The 19827-nt window shown below is 35.7% G+C and overlaps 1 protein-coding gene across 1 annotated transcript in view; it reads right to left on the bottom strand.

The window, feature by feature from the left end:
- PAN3 (poly(A) specific ribonuclease subunit PAN3) overlaps positions 1–19827 on the bottom strand; it is a 79778-nt gene that overhangs the window by 43339 nt on the left and 16612 nt on the right. The window contains 5 exon segments of the mRNA XM_032099506.1: positions 1466–1486; positions 1489–1629; positions 9991–10053; positions 12108–12178; positions 14208–14274. Coding sequence (XP_031955397.1) covers positions 1466–1486; positions 1489–1629; positions 9991–10053; positions 12108–12178; positions 14208–14274 — 363 coding nt within the window.

The following is a 19827-nucleotide window of genomic DNA, read 5'->3' as shown; positions in this document are numbered from 1 at the left end:
TTCAGAGTGCACAGGTACTGAGAAGACAACTGCTCCTGGCAAGAAGCTTCAAGTTTCAGGCTACTGCCTCTCCAGCCTCCAGAAGCATTAAGTTCTTTTGCTTCTAATCTAAATGGAGTAGATTAACAACAAAGCTTGTTGCATCACTGTACAGCAAGAAAACAACAGAGGACAGGAGTGCAAAGGGGACTTTTCTCGCCCTCTAATGCCCACCTGAAAACTTAAGACAAATTTTCTGATTCTGTCTTCTCAGAACAACTGTCTTTAATTATGGCTTACACTATTAGATACACATGATAAATTCAGTTTGTCAATCTTCTCTCCCTTCAAAATAGTACTGCTTCACAGGCTCTCACCATTGCCCTTCAAGCTTACCTGTCCTTCTACCAATGTTTCCTTTAAGCTTCATCTTTTCTCCATGAGTGGCTGTGCTGCTTCCCCAGCAGCAAAAGGGCCAAGATAGACTGATGGTCCAACTGTCCCTAAACAATGTAGCATCAGTTCGCCTACATCATGCTGCTCAAGACTGCCCATTTCAGTAACACAGAGACATCCAAACATCAAATAGTATCAGTGTGGAAAGGAGCTCATACAAGCATCATGCTGGCCCCTAAATGGCAGAAATTTAGTGAACTGAAAGAAAATCTTAAAGTTCCACAAGTTCTAGTTGTAAGTCTGTTGTCAATTTACCCATTTCATTCACTTAGACAGTACCAAAAATAACATAACCCTCATAGGAAGACAAAAATAACAGTCTCTGAGGAATCAAAAGCACTACATAAGTGAAAACAGTATTAGCAGCAGTGGTGCAGTCCCAACCACTGTAATATTTCCATCTAAACTCCATTTTAAGGGACAAGAAGCAGATTCATCCCAGACTATAATTATCCTTCATTATTATCCCAAGGATTACCTGCTACTTCAGTAAAGAGATTAAAATCCAGCTGTACCAACCCTCTTACAGAGCTGAAGAAGATTCAGGAATAAAGTAAAATGATGTAAGAGTTGCATATATTTCTCAAACAAGTTGAGAAATATAAACCATCCCAACAGAAAAATTAAGAATTCACACTTCCTGATCATGGCAGTAATGTCTTCAAATTCCATACTGAGGGCATCTATTTGCATTGTGTCAATCATTTTAACAACGATCACTAATTCTACCAGTAGAAAACTTCCTAGGATGAGAATTAAAGGTTGTAGTTGTTTGCTTTTAGAATACATTAAATGATTACTTTTGCTCCTTTTCCTCAGATTATACGAAAATCAAGTAAAGTACATAGCTCAGCAATGGGTGAAGATAGCATCTCCAAATCACACTCTTAAATGGCCACTACACCTATTTTGTGAAATAAATATTTGATTTGATCTTAACTCATGGAGTAACTGTTTCTAAACATTTACCCAAAATTTAAAATAAAACATCCAAAATACTGAAAAAGGTGACTAGTAAAAAATATTTTACCTGTAAATTGTTTTCTGTGACATCTGTTTCCACCAAACCATATTGATGGGTACTCCTGTTTTACACCTGTCAGCCAGACAGCCAATAGGGTTCTTTGATTTTCTTGCTTTTGATCCCACCGGAACTATCCTCTCATCCAGCATCCCCAGTCGATACTTCCTGGGCTATGAAAAAGAAGGAGAGAAACCAGGCCACTCCTAACAACCCTCATCTAAAGCTACACTAAAATAGGTATTACACTGTGATATGATTCTGGATTGGTGGAATAGGAAACAATTTGCAAGTAAAATTTAACTGAGACTGTTTCCTTTCAATCCTGACTATGGTTATAATAAACAATGCTTAAAAAAAAAAAAAAAACACCAAAAAAGAAAATAAAACTTCAGGGACTACTAATTATTTGTAAGCAAAACCATCCATCATGAGTCAGCCACTAAGAAATGGACATAAATTTGGGAATTCTGTACAAATAAGGAATTGTTTAAAAAAAAAAAAAAATCCATATTTTCAAAACAGATACCTTCGATCACATCATAGTAATGAACACCTCCCTCGAAATTTCTACCAAACAAATTTTAAATTCAAATTTGCCATGATTTATCTCCTGAAAATTTGCTTTTAAAAATCAAGTGGAACTGAGTAGCCAATTGCAGCAGAACTCAGGGGAAAATATTTCTCGCAGGTTAATGTTTAAAAAAAATAACTTCAGCTACCGTCTTAAGTGAAAACAGACAAGAATTATACGACAAATGCATTAGGAACTGTCATAAAATTGAGAAAATACACATTTAAGGAAGTTAACATGCAGGAATTACTTGCACTTCATTAACAGTGACATTTCTATTGCATTGGCAGTGATCTCTACAAATGGAACTATTTATAGAGAATAATATGAACATTAAATTCAAAAGGCACACTGTAAAAAAGAAAATCTGTTAAATACTTTCAAACAGGTAGAGTACAGAAGTTTTCCAGATTTCTCTGTGCTTTCAAACCTATGCGTATCTACCTAAATAGTAAATATCATCCAAAAGAAATATTTTAGCATCTATGCATATTTAGACCTTTTATACCAATTATATCAATGACTGGATCAAACTGCAGGGGTTGGCTGGTTTTCTTTTGCTGTGGGGTTTTGTGTGGGCATTTTTATGTGACAGTGCAACTATCATCTGGATAAAGATCACTCTATGTAATCAAAGATTAACTTACCTTTATTCAGATACCCACTTCACCTAGCACCTTAGAAATCTTAGCAACATGTACCTTCACACACATTTTAGAAATTATTCCTCAGGAAACAAGGCAAGAATCTAACTGGAGAAGACTTCCCACTCACACAGAAACAATTTGTAAAACACAGGACATAACTACCATAAAATGGCTGCAAAAAACAAAACCTAAATAGATTCTCTCCTCTACTTCCCGGAAGCCTTTTAGGGCTGAAAGCTTTGGAAAGAATTAAGACTCAGTAGAGTCAACAGTACCTCATTTGCCTAAAAAAACCCAAACAAACCAACTCCTCCAAAAAACCCCACAAAACCCACAAACAAAACAACAAAAAAAACCCCAAAGATACCAACATGGACTATGAACTACAAAGGCAATAAAGTTCATGGAGGAGTTAACCACCTTAGTAACAATCAACAAGACTAAATTTTACCATACCAATTAGAAATCTGTGATGGGTAGCACAAAGTCCTCCTGCAGTTCAAACACACACCTGATCATGGTAAATCTAAGTATCGGTTCTTTATTTGGAGAAACACTCAACTATTGGGCAACTTATTTCAGTAAATCAGAAAGACTACTAAAATCCTAACCTGCAAAGCTGTAAGGTCTGAGAAGCTAGACATTCGAGCAAGATTTGACTTCAGGGCAGGGTTTGAATACAATACGTATTTCTCTAGGCCACTATTGGAAATAGCACAATGAAGAGTAACAGTTTCCATGGAAGCTTTCCATCTCTCCCTGCTCTACCAAGTGCAGGGGCACAGTCTGCCTCAGACTACTGGACTATAACCCAGTGCCCAAACATACTTCCATTCATAAAGGGTTCTTCTAATCTTCCATAATAACTGGTTTTGCTTTTGTCGACAAATATTTAAAAAACGAGAACCAAAATGAAGGAGGAAATGAGCCAATCTGGAAGAAGGCTATTTTGGTCACAACAGGGTTCAGATTCCAGACAACAGGATGAAACTGTATTTTAGGCCTTATGAAGGACCATACTGATAGCTGGGAGGCAAAAAATGGTTAATTCTAAACCCCTAAAGCAACATAGAGACAATATGAGTTCATGTTCCAGTAGTTTTTGGCCTACTTGTATTAAAAAATGAAATTAAAAACTGGATGAGACCAAAATAAAATTTTTACTTTCATTACCCATCATAAAACACTAGGGGATTACTAGGACAAGATTTCATTATTTAGACAAACATTAGAAGATGGAATATACAATATTAACATTTGGAAATAAACTTTAGTCTATTTGCACCAAAGTCACTCTAAATAACACTAGTTCTCAGTGAGCAAAATGGAATCTGAATTTAACACATATCAGAAAACAGTATCTGCCAAGAGGAAAGATGCAACAGAAGGGAAAGCAAATAGAGAAGTTTGAGAAGTTTAAGTGTATCAACTTTGCTACATCCTTGACCTCTACACAAAGTAGGAAATAAAGCAACACAAAACAGTTCACCTTAAAATGAGCAAGAACTCATCAACCACTGATTATTTCTGAACTTACATATGCACATATATGTATATATATGAACATGTAAATACATCTACCTAAAACACAGAGGGCATGATGATCTGGACTAATATACCAAACTTTTATGCTTGGGGACAATTTCTCTTGGATGCTTACAAAAACAATTGCTTTTTTGCCATCCCTACAGTCCTTCCATGAGGTAAAAAAACTGTTCAGATATAGTAATTACTGGCTGCAAATGTTTACATGAGGCCGGGAACAGCTAACCATCTTTAATTGCTAGCAACAGTTTAGCTTCCCCCAGGGTGAGAAGGGTAAGCATTTTCAACCGTAGCTAATAATTATAACCCTTGCCCTGCAGAACCAAGCTGCTGCCAGCAATTAATGATAGGGACCTACTGGTTGACACAATTATTAGGAAAGATAAACCCCTAAAGTCTGAAAAACATTACACTTGAAACAAAAGAAACCCATTCCAAAAACAAGTTCTTCCTAAGTAGCATCTTCACATGAGAACACTATTAACGATTATTAACTTCACTAGCCCATGCTAGAATGTATTCCTCAAGTCAGCTTAATTACTTGGTTCTCATTCATTCAACAAGAACTTTGGGAGAGTGTTCAGCAAGTCTATTTTCTTCCTACTATTTGCTATAACAGTGTCTTTGCCCCTAGCTCCTCCTGTTTCAAGAACAGCAGGCAGTATCATACTTCCTTTTTTAAATTCAGGATTAAACTGACCTCTAGTGTAAGATGTTCCATGGCTATCCTAGAGGAATACATTGAAACAAGAAAACATTTGCAAACATTCAAACTGTAAAGACTTCCCCATCTAATAACTTTCATGTAGTATTTAAGTCTAGATAAGCTGACAAACTATACAATTGAAAAGTTTCTTCTACTGAAGATCTGCAACTCAATTTTTTTCGGGATCATTAGGTCCCAAATTACATTTCTGTTCCTTAAATGCGTTTAGCTCTAGCAGGTTTTGAATTTCAGATTACAAGACCTTGTTATTAACCAAAACATACCCAGTGAAATCGGCATACAAAAACATGAGCAGGCTCTAGCCTTTCAAAAGTCCTGTGAAGAGTCTGAGTTATGGTAATGCTGTCTATACGCTTCTACTACCAAACCAAACAGAAGCGATCTTAAGCCTTCTCCATCGCAGGCTAAATGAAGCAGCATTACCTTAAATTACTATAGCTAAAAGGTATCACAGTAGCATTAGCTAGGGCTCAACTGTTGCACATTGAGTTGACTGTATCTGCACATACAAACAACAAAAAAATATTACATCATCAGACAGAAAAGATCAGCTATACGACCTCACACTTTCCTTGTACTACTGAAACCAAAATTAAAGTGAGATACACAATTTTAAATTTCAAATTTAAAATGCTGACTTTTGGAAGACTTCATTTTTTAAAAAATTAATAGCAGAGAGACCATTGGAAAAAGAGGTTAAATACTCAGTTTACTGAAAAAGAACCAATTTCTGTTTATTATGCCTTTAAAAACTAAAACAAAATAGAAGTTCTTGGTGTCATTACTGCTATTTTCACCCAACGATCATAGCTGATTAGCTGGAGTAAGACAGTACTTGAAACACCCAGCCATGGAGATGAACTTCAATATTTACTGAGAGCCCCTATACAGGCACAATCGAACCAAGAAGCACCTTAATTATGAATACAACTCTGTAAACTGTGTTCAGGTAATACACAGTGAAGTGTTACATCTGAACATTAGTTATTGTCACAAGAATATCCTAACAGATTTGTAAGATGGAAATATGAAAAGAAAAGCTGTCTTTTAAGTTTAACTTAAGAGTTAAGTTTTGTAGTCAATAAAGCTGCAAAACCCCTTCACACGGATTGGTTAATTGCGAATCAAACTACCTTGGTAACTTACTACTACTTTTCCTTTTCTACAACCTCCCACGGGTAGACATGCAGACCAACATGTTTTTTTGTATTTCAGCTTCTGAGGTTGGAAGCCAATTTTTTAATTTTTGATATCCACAAAAAAATTGAATAGGAGCTTGGTCAACAGCTTAAAAATAATTGTGTGGGTTGGCAGGTATTTGTTGTTGGGTGGAGAGTTTTTCCCTTATGAAAAGAAAGAAGACTATGCTAACATTTATAATGCTTATATGTTTATAATTTTGAAGTTTCCAATACTATATATGGAGATTAGATGCATTTAACAGACTAGGCCACCCTTCTATCCAGATTGCTTATGAAACTTGGGTTTGGCTGGGGACAGAATTCCACTAGCTCAAAAGTATCATACAGAGAGAAACAAGAAGGATTCTTCTACCCAAAGAAAACTTAAGTGTGCCATTTGGCATTGAAATATGTCTTATTCCAGAGCAACACATCCAACCATTGCAAAAAAAAAAAAAAAAAAAAAAATTCTTGGTTTAGCAAATTTTAGAGTAAGACATGCATAGATCAGGCACTCTATCATGCATTTTAAACCATAGCTAAGGGAAACTTTTCAGGTGACGTACTAAAAAGGTTATTTCGTGAGTATATATGCTGAAGACATGAAAATCTTGAAGAGTTCAGAACCAGGAAAACTGACATATCAAATACTTCTCACAAATTCTGCAGTCTAACTATATTGGGATGAGATATTAACTACAACCACAAACTTTAATCCTGGCATGGATGTAGTTTTACCAACAAAGTTCTTTACTAAGAAATTCATATCACTTGTTGAATTGATGTAACTGGTGGAAACCAAACTTTTTCTACTACCAGTTAAGTAGATAGTTCTAACTGTAAGTGCAGACGTGTCAGACAAACCACCACCCCATGAGGTACTTTCAAAAATTCATTGCTAAATGAACACTATGAGCAAAACACAGGTTTTTTGTCAGGTTTAAATGTTTCTTTTACATTTCTAGGACAAATTTTTTGTATTACTTAGGCAAAAAAGTGGGAAAACAATGCACAGTTACCAAATATATAGGTAAGAGGGTTAAAAACTGATGCAGTTTTTACCTCTGGTTCTTTAATAAGCATATGATTCCCCAAAGTGGTATATTTTTCTAGCTGCTTTAAATATTTGTACAGCGTCTTCAACTAATGTGTGCACAAGTTTAAAAAGTTTTTAATTATTTTACTGCAGATCATTCTTGAAGACTACATACGCCTTGGCATAGAAAGAATCAAACAAAGCTTGTAAACATAAGCAAAAGCATCTCACATATCAGTTGCATTTGAAGTTATTTGACTTCAAATACAGAAAAGGATGAGGCAACAAAATGTAAAAGCGTTACATATTTCTAAAGGGAAATGCTTTTATAATTTGATTTATGTATCACAATGATCACTAATGCACAAAAAAAGCAAATAATATATTCTCTCATGTCACAGTTTGAAGTGAAAAAATACATTATCTAAGTAGTAATAACTAAAATAGCAAGAGCAAACAACCAAGGAACAATTCCAATAACTATCTATTCCAAGGAAAAATGTAAAGTAAATTAGATTATATTATATCCTTGTAACACATTTTAGACCACAGTACTACCTACAAACAGTAGTTTTCCCAAAAAGCATAGTCTTTCTGCACTGCTGCAACAACTTTTTTTAGCATGACTTATCCACTATGTTTTACTATTGCAGTATTGGGTGCATAAATCCCAGAAGGAAAAATTCAGGTTTGAAATATAAATTTAGCCCAGGTACATTATACAGTTTGTGAAGCCATAATTCTGTCCTCTCACAGCACAGTGACATGATGCTTGATCATTACCCCTCAACTTATCAGAACATGGATTTGTGCTTCTCAGATTGTAATGCAGGAGGCTCTGAAAGGTGAAACTGTCTCGACACATTTTCATTAAAAGTACATTCAGCAAGACCAAATATGGCACACAGGGCTTTTAATGAACACCACTGAACTAGATAACGATCAGGTATCAGAGGTGTCAAGATAGAGCTGGAAACAGGAAGCTGGAGAGAAATACAGCTTCCTAAGAGGCAACAAAAACTAGATGAAAGGCAGGACACTCAAAAACAAATAGTAACCATTTAAGTCTTAAGAATTTAATATCCAAAGGACTTGAAATTATTGGTTTCTTTTAACTTGAGAGGTCAAGCTTTTCTCATCCTCATTAAAAAGCTTGCATTTATGCAGACTAGCTTACAGGTAATCTTTTGTTTCAAATAATTTTCTATGCACATTTATTACTGCCGATCAAAGTAAATTAATTAAGTCTGCTGTCCAGTCTCACTTGCTGTAAGTCTCCGCAGTAGGCACTGAACAGCTGCACCCTGTTTGGGTGAACTTCAGTTTCAGATAATCTCTCCTACACTTTCCTTTCTAATCTAGAGTTTTTGACCTTGCCTTTATTCACCTAAAATAATGGAAGGCATTCTAGAAAAAAAAGCCTTCAAAACACATAAACAGCAGCATTAAAATTGTATTTGAAGTTGTTCAGTACAGCAATTAGTTCACCCCTTGCAGCCTGGGAACTGAAGTTACTCTCACCTTAAAGGACCTCCTCTAGGTGTGACTGAACAATTAAAAAAATGAAATGGAAATAAGTCAGTGTTAGAAACTTTTTGCAAGAGTTCAGTTTCATGAGGATTGAAAGGTATGAAAAAAACAAAGTTAAAATGTAAAAATAAATGCTTTTCACTACCTTGTAAAGGCTGACCAGTGACAAGTACAGGAACCTTTAGCCTGGATTGGTGGCAACAGTCTCAGAACAAATTTAAACAAAAGTTTCATAATATATTTTCTTCTTGGTGCGTTAAGTTGTCATGTCCCTGGCAGCAGATTCTGAACAGTTATGTCACACAAGCTTTTATGAACTGTTTACCAGAACCACCAAAAGGAAAGCAAGAATTTTTCCAGACAGATCATTTCAGGTTTAGAGAGGAGCACTTTTCTAGATAATGGCTAAAGTCAATTTAGGAAAAACACCCAAGAAGTTCAAGTTCAGAATGCCATCCTATTTTTAACAAGCATAACATGTACTTGAAGAAAAAATTAAATAAGCATGACATTATTCTTGGGAAAGTGTGTTAGTCTATTACTAACTCTAGCTTTTGTTCCATGCTTCACAAATCCTATTTGTGCATTGTAGATTAATACTTACCTAAAAATCTCTTATAGGAAATTCACTTTAAGGTTGCTTGTCTTACTGCATGTGGAGTTACAACAACCGGACAGTAAATCCAGAAGGTTTTACAGTTGACAGAACCTCCACCAAGGCTCCATCTACAGAAATACTTAGCTCCTTTGATTTCATTTTAAGTATCCTATAAAAATGTCTTTAAATAGTAATCTTAGCTTTCCTGAAATCTAAAATTGAAATGCAGTTTAATAATTTCTAAACAGAGATAATTACCTCAAGAATGTTCATAAAAATTCAAGGACTATGTTTACTTTTTAAACAAAGCAGAATATCTCTAAATATCAAATAATCAAAAGCAAAATAAATAGCTCAGTCATACTAACTAGTTTCAAAAAATGCTGTCTAATTAAAAAGGATATTCAGAATTACAATCATCAACTTATCCTTAGTATTTTATTGATATCAAATATTCTCCATATGGCTTGCCCATTGTTAAAGGGCTGCCGGCATAACATGATCAGAAATATCAAGAGACAATCAATGAACTTGCTTAACACAACTACATAGAACATGCTTTTACAGAAACCATTCAGTTTTACGTGATACAATCATGCTATTTTTATAAAGTTCCAAATAACTTAATATGTCAAAATATTACAAATTAGAATTGTGATATTTCTAAAAGAAAGCAACTGTTCTTTATTCACTTACCAAGACTGTATTATATCTGTCCTCCAAGTCAGTGATAAACGAAGGAAATGCTGGTTTTGCCAGCTAGTTCAGAACAAACAAAACCTTAGAGTTGGGCTCTTAGTAAGATAAGTGGAGAAATTTTTTTCCAAACAGTAGATGTTGTAACACCTGCATTTGAACTAGTCACCAAGGCTCCCTTCATACAGCAAGCACTGAGCACTGGCTTGATAAATCCCATTGTTCAAGCTCTAAACAAACCCCAGTTAATGGCACAGAGGGGAATCACGCAGGTTTTTAAACACCTGGCTCTCAAGCATTTAGTGCTTTTAAGGAAATCACTTACTACAAATTTGGATATTGTAATAAAAAAATACTAAAAATATTTTAAAACTACATCCATGGCTATTTGCAGTGTATTGACTGGCAGCAAAAGTCGGTCAGGTCACAAAACAGTAATTAATTTCTCATAACTTTAGCCATCAATTTTTTGTTCACTTAAAGCAATCACCAACATCTGGTCGTTTCCAAAGTATTTTTCTCGGTGTGAGCTAAATGTTTCTTTAAGCTACTCATCTCTCTCTGCTGACTATAGAGGGAGCCTGGATGCCTAGATTTACACAGCTCAAGCAATATTTTACAAAAACTCCCCCATTACTAGAATTTAACAATCTTTAATAAAAGCATACATTACAAAATAGCAATCATAATAAAAAATAAATTATTAATATGCAAAGAAAACTACAAAATTCTTTCAACTAATGCAAGTTATAGCAGAATTGCTAACTAGAAAAAAAATCCAAGTTAATCAATTTCACAGATAAAACTTACTCTTAATACTATTTTAGCAGCCAGTGCCTTAATTTGCTTCTTTTTCTTGAGGAAAAAATGGACCAAGTCAGAAAGCACTCTGAATTAGTATTTGAGCTTTGAGATATTTGTGCTTTACAGTAATCAAACGTTATACTGCTTAACTTTTGAAGTAATTTTTAGAGACAGTGGTCATTTCTGCAATACTTCTGTTTCATAGCTTATTTTCTTTGGTGCATGTGGTTCATACACATAAGCACAAGTTTACACACACATACATACATACATACGTGTATATATTGGCTCTCAAAGCCTATGTTAAGGAGGAATGTACAATTATTTTTCATTTTTACCAGCCTTTGTAAATGGATAAGCAACACATTTATAGTTCTTTACATCCGACTTTCAGTGCACTGTACTGGCATTAAGGAAAAGAGCAATGCAGATATTCCATGTACTTTGGATACATCATAATACTAGAAAATTAATGTTCTACAACAGCACTTATATTTAAAAAACAGTGTGATGGACCAACTCTAGCAATTATCTTTAAGCTCAATCTTCACCTGCAGGAATAATACAGAACATGCTGATGTAGCCTGCTTTCATTATTTACTACAGGAAAGCTCAGGATAATGTGGCTAATATCAGTGAAAGTAAAACTTAATAACTGGTTGGAACAAGATAATGTCTGTTTGGTAAGTGACAGATCACAAAAATGAGAAGGAACTCTTGTGCAATCAAACTTTTGTCTCCTATTCCAGCCACTGAGCGTGTAAGCGGAAAATACCACAAGCTGCTCAGCTGCAGGTCAAAGGTATTTAAAGACGCTGTCTAGCCCTCAGCAAAAGAAAGATTTCTCAATACAAATTAGAGGGATGGAAAAAAACCCCAAACCCTCGCTTCCCAAAGATAACAGTGTCTTTTAAATTAAATGCATTTCAAACTGTTATAATTGTTATCACATAATGTACAAATAAATGGGAGAATGATTCTTAATGTATTCTGAACTTGCTGCCATAAAGGCTTGCAGGTCACATGTCCCTTAGTAGAATAATTTGTTTTCAAATTCAATGGACTGCATACTACATTTCATATTCTATAAACTTCAGTTTACAAGTGCCTGGAGTATTTCTTAATAGCAGCAGGAGTCTGATGTAGCAAAAATGAAGCAGTAAGATCTTATTTATATCAGCAGCAACATATTGAAATAAATCTAGTAACATCAGAAGAAATGCTTATTTCATGTAGCATTTCAAGTTATTCCATATCTTCTTCCCTGTCGACTCATATATAAATATGCTACTTAAGATTTAGTTGTTGCCTACCTTCCTCCTTTGAGACACGCTGAGGGCAGCAAAGTCATTAAACAAGGATGAATTTGGTGAAGTTAGTGGATCTATAAAATCAATGTAAAATCAATATGTTATATATATATACACTACTAGAAGAAACTCTGTATTTTTTAACTTACATCTGTATGGAAAAAATCCTTTTGACAAAGCTAAGTTTAGCAGTCACACTGCTAAAACCCACAGCATTTATTAGATTCTGTGCAACTGCTTAATTGAAATGGTGCTCATTAACAGAATTCAGCAAGTTTAATTGCTGTTGACACTATTTAAAGTCCACCTAACATTTCGCAGCCTTCATCTGATCAGAAAACCTGTTTTAAGTGCTTCTTACATTTGCATGCTATTTTTAATCCTGTAGATGATACATTAGAATGTTTCTAATTCACCAGAAGATCCTCTGAAAGGGCTGACAAGCATTGGCAAGTGCATGAGTTACCATCCCTAGGGGTATCATGTAAATGTAGTACTGAGGGACAAGCTTTAGTAGTGCACTTGGCAGTGCTGGGGTAACAGTTGGACTTGATCTTAAAAAGCCTTTTCCAGAATAAAGGATCCTATGTGATCTCCAGCTACCTGAAATTAGCAATCTTCTGTGTAACAGGTCTTAATGATGTGGATTTTGCTTGTCTTGTCACTGTTTTGCACATCCAATTTAAATCAGAACCAAGCAAAAGTCTGCATTTCATTAATAACTTTTTATTGCTTTTCTTCGTTCCTATTCATCATTTCCAGAGTTGAAGTTTCAAAAACTGTGTAACATTCACAGATGCAACTGAAAACTGCATGGCTAAAACTGTCAAATTAGCAATGACTGCCAGCTGTAAACATCGGTGTTTTGATGAAACACTTTCTTCAACATTAAATTCTTAGAAGACAATTTATCTTAAATTTGATCAACAATAAATATTCCCTAAAAGGGCAATTCTACAAGAGAAGCATGGCTTGGCAGAGCAAGGGGGAGAGAGAGGGGGAAGGATCTGAGACACAACAATATTTAAAGTGGTTTCCAAAAGTTGGTCTGGTTTCTCTCCTTGACATGCATCACCATTACTATTTGGCCTGTCACAGTCAAACTCTGACTGCATTTAAAACTGGAGACCTCCATTGCCTTGAATAGCTAATTGTTCAGTGGGACAAAAGTAGCAGACTCAAAGCCTACTGGAAATAAACTAGGAAGAAAAAACAAAGAAACACCCACAAATTTCGACTTTCAAGCAAGTTCATTTTACAGTAGTTACTACCATGCTTAAAAAATTATAATCCTAGTAAGTAGACTAGCTGCAAGGTCAGATATGCAAATGTAGTTCTAGAGCATAATTTACACAGCAATTTTCAAAGCAGAAATTTACTTTAAATGTATATCCTTGCCATAAGGAAGCAATACCCTCTTCTTTAAAGAACTTAATTTAACAGCTACAGCTGAAATAATCTGCAGTGATTCTCAAGAGCCCATTACAAAGCTCAATACACCCTCCACAATAATTTAGCGAGTATGTAGGCCTCCACTATCAAGACATTTTCTTCAGCTGAAAACCACGTATATAAAACACGTTCCTAAAGCAAGGCAAAAATAAGAGGCAAAGTACTGCTTGCAAGACAAAATAGCTATTAAAAATCATCAGTTATGTGACATTTATAGGTATTAAAAATCATCAGTTATGTAACATTTCACAAAATCCACACACTCTAAATTTAAGGGAAAACACCTGTACACTAATCTCACACAATAACTTCTCCAAGAAGCATAATAAAAAGGGATACTATGGTGAAGCAACATAAATGCTTAAGCTATCAGTGCTTTACAGTGGATATTCAAACTAACATTTCACTTGAAGTGACAAGACTGGTAATGACTTTTTTTAGTTTTTTCCCCCCACAGCAGAGAGAAGCTTAAAAATTTATGAGTTCAGTAACACTTAAGCTTTCCATTATACACTGTTAAAAAAATAAAGTTCTGCTGTATCTCAAATAAAATCAGAGAACAAGTTAACACTTCCTTAAGTCTCAGTTTTGTGAAAGTGAATCTCAAATTTTCAAACATACTTTTATATGTATTACTTTAAACATACTTACCATGGCCTGCATACTGCTTGGCACTGTCATTGAGAAGGCTAGGGGAGCTGCTGCTATTTGTCATCCTCTGCAAAAATACAAGATGAAAGTGTACATGTAAAATAAAGCTGTAACAGATTAAGTGAGGGCATTGGGGACAACCTTTAACAAGTTTTAAGGACAGTCTATGAAACTTGTGCTCATTCCCCATTTAGTAAATACGCTGAGCAAACAGACTTATAATTAACAAAAATGTTTAGTAAAATAAAGCATTTTGCACAACAGAAATGCAAACCAAAAATTACTGTATATTAAATTAAACACTATCTTCATTAATTTCTTCTAAATGAGAAGTGTCTACCAAACCTATGGTTCTCTTCCTGCATGTTGTGAAAACATTAGATAACCCAATTACTTATCTCCTTAAAACAGTCTTTTACACTGCACTCCTGAAACAACTCCTCCCTTTAATAAACTATCATGACAACATGAAACTTCTCCCATGAAAAATACTTAAATTAAGTATTTGATAGATTCCTTTTTAAAAACAGAAGAACCTTTTGAGACCTTTCAGCAAAACATCGAATTCTTCCAAGTCAGCAGGACATCTGAAACCCTTTTAACATTCCTGCTAGGCTCTCCTTGCTTTTTCTACATTCCTCTAGAGATATCAGCGAGCAATAAACTGGAGTAAAGAGAAGCAGTGCTGCTCTAAGAGCTACTGCTTCTTTGATAGAGAAGTTTTAAAGTGTCTCTTTTTACTCCTGCTTATTATTTTATTTCACCAGCCTCCCAACAGGAAGAAACAGTGTGAGAAGTAAAGGAAGGCAAGGTCAGGAAGCGTTCTTCATCACTGAGAGACAACCACTAATTTGTTAAAATACTCCCTGGCATGCTTTTGGCACACATCAACCCGGAGTCTCCCAGCCAATTTCCAGGCACTATTCAGCAGTGAAAAGGTTTGAGAACCCTTCAAATAGACAGTTTGCATGCAGACTCTGCTTCAGTGGGTGAGCACACACCAGCACAAACAGGCCATTTTGTGCCAGCTGGCCCTAAGCAGCAAGGAAAGTTTCCAGGCATGTTTCATCTAGTAGTCTAGACACAGAATGACTCAAAACTGGTCACTGGATTCGCTCTTTATGGTTATTTTTTTCCGTAGCTAGTCTCAATGTTGGTGGCAAAGGGCAGGAAGCTTACTATGTTATGTTCCAATGCCATTTCATCTAATTGTTGACCACAAAGATCAGTATTCTGGAACAATTTTGGTAAGAACAGAGGACAACCAATAGAAGCTGTAGCACTATCCAATTTGGTAGATCTGTAAATCTACTGCAATTCAAGTCTCCCAACACTTGCAGTTTTCAGAGCACCACGAACTTCACCAGAAGCTGCAGCTTTAAAATTTGTATCTAAAAGAATAGACAGTGTAAAGTAGCTCTTATGTGGAATGCTTACCCACGTAAATAGCATATAAACCTTCAGCTTTTTCAAGACTTCAAGCAAGCTGTCTGCTACATGCTTGTTCCCTTATTTTGATGTCACCTGTCTCATGCTCCTAAATATACTGAACTGACACAATATAAATATCACTAACTGCTTAAGTGATAAATACTTAATTCTATACACAAAAGGCATGCATCTAGTGAAACAAAGTTGACTTATTTTTACAAAACAAGGTACCACTTTGAGAGACCCACACTAAATTGACAATCTTTGCCCAAATTTAAGGAAGCTCATCCTACTGCTCAAAATCATCAAAATAAGAAAAAAAATACATCAAAATCATTTCTGGATTATGGTAGCTCAAGTAATCATATGCCATATTCCCTTCCTAAGCAATGGAAAGAAGTTGAATCGTTTTCCACAAATACTTAAAAAGCATCCCTGTTATGCATCTTTTTTTGGCATTTGATACATCCACATTGACCCTCATAAAGCAAAGGGGTTTAAGAAGAAATTTCCTCAGGCAAACTTTCAGATATGCACAAAATTTGCCCAGGTGTAGATAAAAATAGTATTAATGTCTATTTATAATACCAGATTTAATAATTTTAATGCAAAAGGTAACAATCTGTTGAAATAGGAATAAATATGATATTGAGAGCTGTGTTGGTATCAAAGCTGGTTAAGCACACAGGTTAAAGTTGGAACCAAGTATTTTTATTCCATCAATATTCTCTATCCTAGGTAAAGGAGTTAAATATTCAACCAACAGACTTTCAATGTGAATAGGAACCTGAGACGATGAAAACCAGCGCTGACACGATCACTGAGAACATACAGTGCACACACAGCAGAACACAACAGAGCACATTGCTCTGGATTCTGAAAGCACAGTGCAACCCAAATCTGTGAACATCAAGTGTGCTTTTAAAACATCAAGTTCCCATTCAAGGTGCAAACATATCTAACACACCAGGATTCTGAAAAACCAAAGCTTGGCAGCTCTCGCCTTAACAACTGCTTGTAATCTGTACCTTGAATAGTTAGAAACCTCTACCACATTCATGAATTTTTTGCTTTGCTCACTTTTATTACACATGCATAAGCTTCTTACCTTAACATTATTCATAGAAGACCTGCATGTAATCAGTAAAGGCTTTTTAAACTGTTTTAATATTAAGATTTCTACCACACCCAAATGCATTTAGTCTTAATGAAGGTTACTCCTGTGTCTCATTTTTACCAAAAAGATTTTGAAATAAAAAAAAAAATTAAAAGAACATACAAGTGCTGTTTGTCATTTGTGTTTTCCAGAAGGCAGTCTTGATTTTAAATAACACTTCTCAACCTCTTCTAATGATGTTGAGCTATTTTTCATACAAACTGAATTTCAAGAAGACTGTAAGCACCTCAAGCCTAAGGGATGAAAGCTCCAGAAAGGCAAAAGCAACCATTCACAGGGAAAGAAAATTCAATATTAAGCCTGACAGGGAAGGTAAGAACACACATATGAGAGCTTCAGACTGTTTTAGTACATCAGGGCTTTTATCACATGGAAGGTAATGTATTTTGTCATAACCAAGTGACACACTCAGTTTCACAAACTTCTCTGCCGGCCTATTGCTATGATTTACTGAGGTTCTTTAAATACTACTCAAAATTCAACTAGGATGGCTGGCATACATCCTGCCCCTCTCCCTTCAAAGGAATTAAAATGTTGTGTGTTTTAGCTTTTCTTCACAGGAGGGATGCTCCAGTGCCTGCACCATCTTTGTGACCCTTCATTGGGCTCTCTTCAGTATATCCATGTCAAGTGTTACAACAAACACTCCCACCTTCTAAAGGTACACACCACCTTGCCTCCATCCTTCAATATTCAGTAACAAACCCCAGAATTACAGCTGCACTTAAGGCAAGTTTGCTTTATTTTCATCTCCCTCCACTAAAGGCTATATTACAAAATTCTCATCAAGATAAAACATGAATAAAACTTTGATGCAGACAATTACATCTAATTTTACATAGCTTATAAGACTTAGCTTGAAGTGAGTGTTTTTCCTTTTTTCTCCACCACTTCTTATCTCCAAAATACATAAGAGATGATATTTATTCTTTTTGTCTCCATATTCCATGTCCTAACCCTGAGAAAGTAAGGATTTTCCTCATGGCCATTCCATGGTGCTAAGCATACCATCTCGAGTATTTTGCAGTATGTCATAATCTAGTCTCTTCACCTTACTACTGTTTTACTGGAACTATATTTCAGAATACTTCTTTATAATTTTTAGAATAATGTTGATTGGAGCACAAAAAGTCATTCTGCAAAAGATTGATTTGTTAGGCTGTGACATTGTTTAGTTGTCAGATTCTCTGACCTAAAAAGGGTGGTATCTTTTGCTTTTCTTTTTAAACAATCCAAAACCTGTCCTTGACAGTTAACATGTGTGGCACCATCTATAGCACAATCCACTCAAATGCTGAAACTAAAGCAACTGGATTTCCTCAGAAAGCATTATGAAAACAACCGCATAATTTTATATTTAAAATAGCACATCTGTAGTAGCACTCAGTTCTCAACAGTTAAAAACTGAAGACATTTACAAGCTTCTGTGCTATGAGGAGAGTTTTATTACTTGACTGTTGGCAGATGCAGCAATGGCAACAAAGGTCTTCATGTTTATTCAGCTGCAAGGCTTTGAAGTGAGCATGGTTGCTACTTCTCAGGCTATTCAAGAATGCTTAGTACACCAACATTTGCATGGTGAAAGCAAGCAAAACCAATTCTTCTCCATTGCTTGGCCTTGCCAATTTCAATGCTGAAGACTGTTACCCCCTTATTATTTTGATTAGGGTGATTTACTGAGAACTTTACATTCTTCCTTGCTATGTAACCTGCAGTCTGATGGAATCCACATAGTCATAAATCTCATCCCATCAAAATAAAGAAAACCAGATTTCTGTGAAGCAACATGGATGAAGGCACCTTCTACTGTTTTATGCTCTTACAACCAAGTTGCTCAATTCTAGTGAAACGTTTAAAGTTTTTAACATCAAGATACTTCTGTGCCTCATCCTGCTATAATACCCTTTTAACAGGCCAACATTATTAAAGCTTCTTTCTGCACCACCTGCGTCTTTGGTCAAGCCACAAGTTAGTCAAAGGGCAGCACTAATGCCAGAGGAACAGTGACACCAGCCAACCAAGCGGCAACTGAGCAAACAGCCAAGCATTACAGGCATCCCAGCCAGCCAGCTCCTGCCTCCTCACTGCTGGGAAAGCCAAAAGCAGTGAGCTGCTTTTTGAACCACACCTCTGACTGTCTCTGGGCAGCTGCTGCTATGCCAAAAAGAAAAAGAACAGCTTTGAGGACAGCATGCAGCCTGTGGGCCATGTGTTGTGCAGGTCTGCTCTGCAGTCCATTAGCATTACCTAGAGAAGGGGAAAACAGAAAAAAAGTGCTTTGATAAGATGGAAGACAATACTGTTAATATAGTATATGAAAGCATATGTAGATTCAAGGAAGAAGAGACACATGAAACAAAACAGTATTATGGAAAAACACAAACCAGTGAGGACAGAAGACTATTAATCAATAGGAAACCAGGTTAGTAACAACAGAAGACGACAATGGGGGCCAAGGAAAGGTTGGCTAACAGCAAAGACCTTTCAAGTAGGAGGAGTGGAAGATGAGGCAAAGAGATAGCTTTCAGAAAGGAAGAAAAAAGGAAGAATTAGAACCATGGCCACTTCAAAAATCCTGCCTCTTCTTAACTGTGCTGAGTATTTTTACTCTGTTTTCCCCACTGCAAAGTGAGTATTGCCATTAATTGCATCTTAACCACTAATCTAAGCCCAAAGATATGTTTAAGATCTCATAAAATACTCTTCCACAGATATAAATAAAATCTGAAAGTCAGAAATAGCCATTCTACAGAAATGTTGACAACTATTCATCTACATTATTTATGGTCAAAGCAGTACATCCACTCCCAATTCATCATGATGTTAGCCACTTCCCTCCCTTTCGCTGCTTACTGAACACTGAGTCTTAGCGATCAGGCACTGCACACAAATGTGGTAATTGCAAACTTTGGATATAGCTTTGCTTGATGCAGTTCGGTTCCGTTATATATGCATTATGATAACCCCAACATATACAATCACACACTCTTTTCAACAAACCTCTGTTTTATG

Source organism: Corvus moneduloides, chromosome 2 (genome assembly GCF_009650955.1).
Source record: "Corvus moneduloides isolate bCorMon1 chromosome 2, bCorMon1.pri, whole genome shotgun sequence".
NCBI lineage: Eukaryota > Metazoa > Chordata > Aves > Passeriformes > Corvidae > Corvus > Corvus moneduloides.
The sequence above is the reverse complement of the archived record's forward strand: the minus strand, read 5'-3'. Positions and strand labels throughout refer to the sequence as shown.